A 10,482-nucleotide genomic window follows, 5' to 3' on the forward strand; every position below is an offset into this window, starting at 1 on the left:
TTATTTGCTTGTTTACCAAACCTACTAGTTGTGTATGACTCAAACAAGTTTTTTAAGCTTTCAAGGTTTTTAATTTTCACTTTATAAAAAATTATAAGCAGAACTAAAAAGGTCGCTACTTAACCACCTAAAATTACTCAGAGTTATTTACATATTTTTGTTTTTAATCTTAGAAAATACCGTTGAGAGTAACATGAAAATATGTTGTTATTAGGTAAAATGTTCCTTTTATTTTTAAAATGTAAACACTCTTTCTTTGCAATACCTCACATTGTGAATTCATTGCAGAGTCATAAATTTACTCTTCTTATTTTTTTATTGTCATTTGATACTTTCACATCGCTATTGAGTGCTTTAATTAAAAGACTAATTATTTCAAAAGTTTTTGAACATATAAACAACATTTTTTCATCACACTGTTTAAATAGTTAAAAAAAGACTTCAAAGATAATGATATTTTGTCTAATTTTTAGTTATAAACTAGTTTGATTATTTTAGGAAAAAAAGTTGGTAGCATATAGTGTTTTAAAATGAAATAATTTGCAATTTCAAATTTAAGTTTTTACTTTTATACTGGGTTTGTAATTCATGGACTATTAAAAAAAAGTTTTTTTGTCCATTAAACATTAAATATTTATATATATTAGTTCAATGTTTATGAAATTTGGGATGCACACATTTTGTTCTATAATGATCTTGATGGCATATTTACATGTAGCTTTACAAATTTCTAGTATGAATAAAATATGAGGTATAATTAAGTTATTATAAACATAGATATGCAGTAAAAGTATGATAATTAATAAAAAAAATAGTTTTGTAGATGCACATGGTATTTAAATTAAACATACCTAAATAGATATTGTTTGAATAATTATTTAAATAACTATTTTACTAAAAAAAATAATATAAATATTAACAATTTTCCTAAAATTTTGATTTATACATTTTTAAGCAAACTAGCTACATAAAATTAAATGTACTAACTATAAATAGTGGTTTTTACACTTGGAAAAAATGAGCCACTTTAAAACAAAACCTTCTTTTTATAAAACTTGTACTAAAAACTGTTTTTTTTTAATTTAATTTTAGTTCTTTTTTACAATTAAGTTTATATTTCTAACAAATATAACTAGTGTTTATTTTTTAATGTTTCTCATTACTACATTTTCTTTACTTAAAAGAAGTTTCATTTCAATAAACTATCTACTAATTTAAAAAAAACTTTGTCTTAAAGTATATTAAAGTATAATTAAAAACTTTTGGCAACTACAAAAAGAAGATTTTTAAAGTCTGTTATAGAAAATGTGTGAATCATAGAAGTATAAAAAATCTACACATATGCTTGAATAAAAATTAGCTTAATTTTTTGTTGTCTGACTTTTATTTTCAACTGGATGAACAGTACATAACGTTTAAATCATACCTTTAAAATTGTACAATAGCAAATTATAATATTTTTATTTAAACAGTAATAATTTTTTATTAGTCTAGTTATAAGAAAGTTATTTTGAATGTTTTATGTTTGACCTTTATTTTTTTTTAAATTCTATATACTAACACAAACATAGTCTATAAAGTATATATGAATCATTGGGTTCATTTTAATCAACTTTATTTCATGTTGGTTTGTTTTTTTCTTTAGTTTGATTACAGTTTTTATTTGTTAATACGTGTTACAAAAAAAAACAGACACTACTTTAAAAGTAGACTCAAATTTGATGCTTAGTGAATAAAGTTCTCCTATATTTGATGCTACATAACAGTGGTTATCAAATTTGGGCTAAATCTGTGCACCCCAATGTGCTCTTCATCACAAATGTCTAGTACCCCAAAATATATTTTGTGCACACTTTGATAACCACTGCTATATAAATACAATCATTTATTTTATTAATACTGCAGTATACACTTTAAATCTAACTTGTACATTGTAAATTATTGTTCACAAACTTTAAAAATATGCATGTCAGCAATTGAAAATAATAAAGCTGTTTGTTATACAACTTATTAAGTATGTAAATTTAGATGCTGATTTGAATTTGTTTGGTAGTTTCGTACAATTCTATAAGTTTTAGTAGAAAAACAGGGTGTACAAGCACCTATTTTTAATTTTTAGTGTATGTTCATTATTAAACTTTTTATATTAATTTTTTTTATGTTTGGTAAAGAAGTTTTATTTTAACTTGTTTTAAAATATATTATATATTTATAAATTCTAAAATTTTTAGTAATTATTAATAAACACAACTGCTCAATTACATACATGAACTATCTTTTAAACTTAAAATACCTAATTAAGACACTATTATAATATAAAACTGGTGAAAATATTAAATTGTACAAAAAAGATAAGTTTGAATTAAATAAAAGTTCAGTTAAAGTATATATAATAAAAGAAAAAGTAATCCAGCAGTTTTAAGCTAAAATTACTAAACAAATGGAACTTGAGTCTACAAAATGTTCCACAACTCAACTTGAGTTTATAAAGACAGATATCATGCCCCTTTTGTTGAAACATAAATCAAAGGAACTAGTTAGCAAAGCTGTTGAAAGAAGCAAAAAATCTAACCCTGTAAGTTTGTTTGATTTTTATTTTGCTAAAGTTTTTTGGTCTATTTTAATTAACTTTTTGGCTATTAGTCAATTTCTATTTTGATATAAGAAAATTTTAAGCAGTAGAATTAGAAATTTGTACTGTAAATAAATATATATATATATGTAAATAAATATTCAGTTAATCAAATTTTATACTAAGCAACAAAAATAAAACATAGAATCTTCATTAGTGGTTGGTAAAAGTCTTAGTTTTCTGTAATAATGTTCATATTAGAAAAACTGATAAACAAAAGTTGAACTTTATTTGTGAAACTTTATAAAGCTTAGCAACATCAACAGTGTAATACTTAAGTTTATTTTACCAATATTTAATTATTTTTCTTAGTAATCATTTATTATGTTAACTAGCTGAAAAGATGTTTTAAAAATTGAAACTTGGACTTTATAAGGAAAAATATACAAGGTAAACAATAATCTTATGAAAAACATGTATTTTTTTTAAATAGATTTACTATGATATTGTCAAGAAACCAATGTGCATCGAAACTTTAAAAAGAAAGTTGAAAAACTATGAGTACAAAAATTCTGAACAATTTTTCCTAGATGTTAGCTTGATGTTTCACAACTGGTATAATTTATACAAGGTTTTCTGTAGTACACATATGTATTTTACGTTTTTTAAAGTTATTAACTATTTAGAAATTTAATTTGTTTGGATAAAATTAGCTCAACTTACAAAATAAAAGTCTAAGGCATAATATAAATACATTTTTTCATTTTAACTAGTTATTAAAAAAATAGAAAGGATCAACTGTACATAAACGGGTTCAAGATTTGGAACTAATTGTATTAGAACAAGTACATTATTTGCCTGAAGAGAAGCAAAGAAATGTCTTTTCTGACAACTTAAAAGGAGCCAAAAAGCAAAAACTGGTTTAACGTTTATTTATATTATAATACTTTTTAAGAAATAAATGCAGTTTTTAAAAGTTTTGCAATTTTTACAACTCAATTATTACTTTAAATAAAAAAGTTACACATGTTTTTTGAATTATAAAACTTAAACTGTTTAATAAAAACTTGGTAGATATGGTATCATTTTATTTTAAATTATATACTGTATTATGATATAATTTAAACAGTTAAATACCAAAAAAAAATTGTAAAGTTTTTTTGCACATTTACTAACTGTAATTAAATATAGAGATTTTCTACCACATTTGAACTAAGTTCATTAGAACTTTTATCTTAGAAGGGATGCCACAAAGTCAGAAAATCAGTAAAAGTCAGGAAATTTGATATAAACAAGCTTTTAATAAGAAAGTCAACATCACTAAAAACTGTATTTTGCTAATATAATTTTCTAAAAACTTTGCTTTTGCAATTCATTTTTTTTCAGGGTTTAGTTGAATTTTTGAAATACAAAAAGAATAAAATGTTTATTTATTTTTAAGGGCATAGGGGGGTCCAACATTTTTTTTACTCAAAATAACATTGGATCTTATATGAAAGCTTAAAATACAAACTACAAGCCAGTTTTTATAGAATTAAAAAATAATATTTAGCTTTTGAGATATTTTAATTTTTATAAAAAGTTTCCAATACAAACGTATGGACCGCAAGTTTTTTGGGGTCAATTTTCTCGGAAATTTTAAAAATCTTTAAAAACCTATCTTCTCCTTCATTTTTCGAGATAGAGACCTCAAATTTTTAGGAAACGTTCCTTTTATAATTTAAAAGACTTTGAATGTTGGAATTTTAAAAATATTAAAAAACAAAAATTAAAAAAAAAAACAAAAAAAAATAGGTGGTTTTTTTTTGATAAAAGTTTTATTTTTCAAAAATAAAAAAATTCCTGCATTCAATCTTTTTAAAATTTGATAATACACTTTCTGTGAAAATTTGAAGAAGATTGCTTAAAAAATGAAGGAGGAGATAGATTTTTAGTGAAATGGTCTTTTTTTGCGTTTTTAGTTTGTGCCTTCTATTAGGAACCTATTGAGGTCACCAACTTAGACTGCTCATATCTAAAATATTACTTTGAATTTTTTCAAACGGTTAAAAATGTATGATAGCTCGGATAAAACTCTATAAAATAAGATCAACTTGTAAAGATCAAAGTGGACCCCCCCCCCTCCCTATGCCCTTAAAGTCTTTGCTTATGTATTATTTAATCGATTATTTATAAAAGTTAAAAAAAAAATTAGCTACATCTGTGGCAACCCTTATTACATACTGTCTTAGTTAAATAAAAAGAGCAGTATAACAAAAAAACTTAAGGGATATTGGTATAAACATTAAAGTTTACTTTTACTTTTTTGTGTTTAAAAAAAACTTGAAATACCTTTTTTGAAAGCATTCATTCTAATAAATCTCATCAAAATCTAAAAGCTATGTCAAAAATTTCAGTATTTTTTTTTTCAGACTCTACGAAGTTCTAATACTCATACCATTAAATTTTCTAAAAATCAGCAAAAGTTTGCTTCAAGGCTGCTTGAAGAATTTACTTTAGAAGAAAATAAAGTTAGTAAAAAACGAAGAAAATCAATTTCTTTAATATAAATCTAATTATTTAAGTATATTTTGTATATAAAAGAATACTTTAGTTTTTATTTCTACACTTATGTAAATCTGTTAGCTGTTATTTTTCTGGAAGTTTGTACTAATTCAAATAATTAAAATAAATATTTTATGTTTATTAAAGTATATCAAAAATAGTTTATTTACCTTGTTTTCTGAAGTTGATGTTTTAATATTTTTACAATTTTAGGTCTGGGTCCAGGAGTTTCTCAACCCAGTAAACACAGCATTTTTCGATGACTATTTGGATGTTGTTAAAAATCCAATGGATCTTAGAACTATGAGTGAAAAATTACAAGCTCGGTTTGTAACTGTATCAATAAATTAGTTAAAATTTTAGACTGTTTTAAAATTTTAGTTAGTAGTATTTTGTAGTATTTTTATGAGTTTATTAGAAAGGTCACAACACAACAGTCAGGCTGTTAGAGCAAGTTTTGTTGGTTTTTTGCAAGGTTTTTTTAAAGTTTACATAAAGCATATAAATATCATATTTAAATCAGTTATTTTCGATAAATTTAGCTTACCCACTCCTTATTAATCAAATTCGGATAAAAACATTAAAGAATTTTTTGTATGTCTTTGATTCTTTATAGACATCCTGAATTAAAATAAGAATACAAAACTTAACGTTTTAGTGTGTACAAGTCACCAGAAGATTTTGAAGCTGATATGAAGCTGATTGTATCAAACTGTAAAAAGTATAATAAGGGAAATCCTCCCATGTTAAAAGCAGGCAGGAAATTAGAAGGTTTCTTCAAGTCACGGTGAGTTTTAAGCTTTCTTGTGTTTTAGGAATTACATATATTATAAATGTGACATTTTTGTCATGAAAAAGGTGGTACAATAAAAATTAATTTTTCAAGCAACAAATAGGTACAAATAGCGGCTATTTTAATTTCCACTAGCAAACATCTTTACAAACAGCCTACAGTTAGTTTTCATTTTAGGATTTTTAATTTGAATTTACTGTAGATAACTTTTTTTTTACTTAATTTAAAACCAGTATAAATTTTATTTTTATTGATAGAGTATTTATCTAAACATGGTGCTTTTTATTCTTTTGATTAAATTAACAAATAAGTTAATCCAAGAATCATAAACAAGATTGTTTGCTTTCACGTATCTCTATAAAAAGTTATAAAAGTACATAGCTTTCAGTTACAAAAGCGTAATTGGTTTGTTACTTAAATTGTCTTAAAAAAATCTACTGTAAATTAATTTTCCCAGTGAATTGCTACATTTTGTGGTATATGAAAAGCCTGTAAAAATTATAATTTTTTAATGTATTTCAAGCCAAAGTCCACTTTCTTGTTGAGGCAGCGTATTTTTGCAAGAACAATAAATGCACTAAAGTCGACTGAAGCAATGAAACATTTTACTTGTTTTAACATTTAATTTTTGAGTAAATTGACTATCTAAAACAGGGGCGTCGCGTGGGGTGTTGCACTGCCGCAACTGCACCACCTTGAAATTTTCTAAGAAAAAAAATAAGTATCTATAACGTTTTCGTTATTTTTTTGAACGAAATCTCTTTTAAAACTTCAATTTTGAAAACGACCATTTTGCCCACTTCACTGCCGCAAACTCTTAGCTGACTGCCGCAAATGAACTCAAAAAAGCAAAATTTCTTCAAGAACTACCGCAAAATCAATATCTTGCGGTAAGTAAGCTAAGTTGAAAATTCCCTAAAACAGGACTTGCTTAAGTATCATCTACAAGCTATTGTAAACATAAAATAAAAACAAAGCAAGCTACTGCAAAGGATTAACTTGAGTTTATGTACCCACATGATTTTTTAAATTTAACAGATCACTTCTATTAAAAGATTTGTCATAAATTGCATATTTTGAAAAAAAAGATAAAAACCCTAAATCACCAAAGTCTTTAAAATTTGATTTTTTATTTTAATCTGCATACATAAACTTAACTATAACTGATTATTGTTATCATAAAGTTAATAAAAAAAATAATAAAATTCAAGTTCTGAAAAAAAGAATTAAGAAGTTTATTATAAACTTCTAGTTCACTCTTACAGAAAAATATTTTAGATTTATATTAAATAAAAAATAGTATTATTGAAACAATCACATATTTAAATAAAGTAAATAGCCTTAATTTAGAAACTTTGATTACATAGAGTAGTTTAACATTTTAGGAAAACTTAGTCTACCTCTACTTTATATAACTTTTGGTTTAATTTTTTCATAAACAAAGCAAAAATTTTAGATAAAATTGTTGAAACATGGTTGCCTTGCCTCATAATCAGGATAACTTAGAAATGTTAAAAACTCAAGATGACCCAAGATAAATTAAAACAGACCAAATTAGAAAAATATTCAGGCTGACTAAAGCAGTTTTAATTTTTACTCTGAAAATAACAAGGTTATTTAAAATTAAAGAATAAGTGTTTTACCCCTATGGCCACATGAAAACTAACTAACCAAACTTTTACTTCTATAATGGTTACATATTTATAAATTATCTTTAAAATTCTTGAAAAGTTCAACAGCCTCACAACTAAACTTAAAAAAGTTGAGCTCCTGAGAAAAATACTGTCATCAAAATGAAAAACAAATAAATATTAAATAAAGACAAGATACCCTTAAAAAACTATTGAATTTTAAACCTCCAACAAAAAACATTAAAATTAGAAAAAAAAAGTTAATAAAAATGTTAATGTTTGTAAAAAAAAATGTGCAAATTAGTGAGGAGTAAGGGGGGAGGGTGTATAGGCACTTTTTTACATGTTGTTCTTATTTTAACTTTTTCAGAAAGCTAATAGTTACTCTTTAATAAACTTGAAATTTCCAATTAATATTTTAGTTACAACCAGTCAAAGCCAGAGAGTACAATGGTTTATTATACAAGGAGCAAACCAAAACAGCAAAAAATACAATTTTACTGAAAACCTATATTCTCCATCATTTTTAAAACAATTTTTAATTAAATTTTTTCATCCTAATTTTTTTAAAACTTTATACTTTTGTTGAAGAGAAGTTTTCAATTTTTGAGTATCAATATATATTTTTATATATACAAAAAAAAAACTTTTGTTATAACTTTTTTTTTCTTGGTGTTTTAAATATCTAATTTAGCAATTTTTTTTGTTTTATAAAAGAAACATCTAAAGATTTTGAGGCCAACTTATAAAAAAAAGATATGATTTTAGTGATTTGATTTATCTGTTGTTTGAGTTTATATTATAAAAATAAGGATTAATTTGTACCTCTGAATGTGAATTACCATATCTCAAAAATTTTAAGAATTTTTTATATTGATAAAAGATGACTTGTAGTTAAATTAAAACTGTATAAAGTAATTTCAGTAAAATAATTCTAAAGTAGATGTTAAGGGCATAAAGGGGGGGGGGATAAAACATTTTTTTAAACACTGTTTTAGTTTGTGCCTCCCATTATGAACCTTTTGTTGCCTTTGACTTTGACCGGCTATATCTTAAAACATTTACTGAATTTTTAAAATCTGTAAAAAGCATCTTGTAGCTTAGTAAAAACTACATAAAATAAGATCAAATTGTTTCATCCCCCTATGCCCTTAAAAGCAAAGCTTATCTTCAGGTGTAGCAAAAGTTCAGTTGTTTTCAAACTTGACAGTAAAAACATATTTTTATTAAAATAATTGATATTTTTTTAAATTCTGCACCACCTAAAGAAAATACCACGCGACGCCACTGATCTAAAATTAAAGGTTATGAAGATATGTGTTAAACATTGAAACTGAGTAAACGATACGAAAATTAATTGTTATTTTATATTATAAATAAAATTAAAGGTATGTATATTGTGATTTTAATATTTTTTTAACAGATGGGTCAATTTACCAACTTACAGTGTAGAAGCTGCCAGTGATTTATCAAGTAGTTTAGTGTCTTCTGATTGTACAACAGATAATGACCATGACGAAGCAGTTAAAAGTTACAAAGGTTATGATAGTGGTGATTACGAACGGAGAATTAAAAAGTTTCAACGTAAAGTTAATTCCTATTCGAAAAAACTTAGAAAAACCAAACAAGCGTATGAGAGTTACAAAAATAAGTAAGTTGTTTTTAAAAATAAAATTTTTATTTTAGTATATATTTGTTTATAAAGACTAGTAACTTTTGATGAGATGTTTGAAACATACTTTAATAAAATAACATCATAGTTATATTATACTAGTTTTGATTATTTTTTAAAAATCACTCTTGTTTGTATAACTATGGTTTTAAGTATGACAATTAAAGTTCATAACTTGGATTCAAGGAAATAACACAAATGCAATACTAACTTTTGTTTGCTTAGACATCTTTCTTTTCTAACAAATGCAAAGTTTTTTGATTTAAAGTTAAAAAGCTACTGGTTCGCTAACATTTTTAAACCCTTAAATCGTTTACACATTCAGCAAGAAGAGCCGAGCGATCTTCAGCAAATCGAACGGAGATCATGACGTGAATAGCTACGTGGAAACTGATCCGAACGAGTCCGAAGCGGAAGAAAACTACGATGGCGCATCCGAGTCGGAAGTGGGTTGTCAGGCGAAAAATTCTTCAGACAGCTCTTACATACAACTGTCAGATTCCGATTCCGATTTTTAGAAGTTGACCGGAGCTGACAGTCAAAGTTTTACTGTCCAAGCTTCGATTGAGACTGTTTGATATTGAGTCCAAATACATACAGACTGGCTTTAAATATTGCAAACCAGTAGTTCGAATTGATTAATTTCCAGGCACGTTTTTGTGAATATGAATCTTGTTTTGCACAAAATAAGTCAGTGTTTGTATATATTTTAAACTAGTTAATCGCAGTAATTATGTCATTTAAAAAAAACTTTTATCAATAGTTAATTAAATCTTAGTTGTTAAATTTTTATATTGTTATCTTTATAATTTTTATTTTGTAAAACTACTAATTGTGAAGTTTTCTAGGTAATTTTTTAATATTTTTTGTTAGCAAAATTAAATTCAAAGCTTATTGCCGTCGAAAAAATTAGGTAATTAATTTTAGTGGTTTCAAGTCTTGAAAGTACCAATAGTTATCAAAGCTTTTAGAATATTTTTCTTGTTGTTGACTATTAATTTCTAACAAAATTTTAGATTTAAATACAAAATGATATTCATGATGTTTTTTATTTAGTTCTTGTTAAGTCTAATGTCAAATTATTTTTTCATTTTTTAAGTACATTGCTAGTTTAATTCACCCATTTATATGCATTTTAGCTTAATAAATGTCATTCCGTAAACTTTGTATTTTATAATTTGATCTGAATAAATTAGGTAGCTGTCTAAATTGCACGAGCGTACAAAATTGCACTATGATACTTTTGCACGAGGGAATAAAATTGCACGAA

At 24.9% G+C, this 10,482-nt stretch overlaps 1 protein-coding gene across 1 annotated transcript; it reads left to right on the plus strand.

Moving 5' to 3' along the window:
* The first annotated feature begins 2,441 nt into the window (after positions 1-2,441).
* LOC145834920 (uncharacterized) lies at positions 2,442-10,106 on the plus strand. The gene is made up of 8 exons (XM_082942449.1): positions 2,442-2,575; positions 3,066-3,203; positions 3,361-3,492; positions 4,984-5,082; positions 5,330-5,442; positions 5,775-5,903; positions 8,964-9,191; positions 9,538-10,106. The coding sequence occupies exons 1-8, from the start codon at positions 2,501-2,503 to the stop codon at positions 9,728-9,730; spliced, it is 1,107 nt and encodes a 368-aa protein (XP_082798575.1). The 5' UTR covers positions 2,442-2,500; the 3' UTR covers positions 9,731-10,106.
* The last annotated feature ends 376 nt before the right edge of the window (positions 10,107-10,482 follow it).

The sequence above is a fragment of the Thalia democratica genome, chromosome 4 (genome assembly GCF_965202585.1).
Source record: "Thalia democratica chromosome 4, ktThaDemo2.hap1.1, whole genome shotgun sequence".
Lineage (NCBI taxonomy): Eukaryota > Metazoa > Chordata > Thaliacea > Salpida > Salpidae > Thalia > Thalia democratica.

Coding starts and splice junctions, on each gene's coding strand:
- LOC145834920 (XM_082942449.1), top strand. CDS start 2,501: ATGCCCCTTTTGTTGAAACATAAATCAAAGGAACTAGTTAGCAAAGCT. Junction 5,083..5,329: donor TTACTTTAGAAGAAAATAAA/GTTAGTAAAAAA, acceptor TTACAATTTTAG/GTCTGGGTCCAGGAGTTTCT. Junction 9,192..9,537: donor TATGAGAGTTACAAAAATAA/GTAAGTTGTTTT, acceptor TTACACATTCAG/CAAGAAGAGCCGAGCGATCT.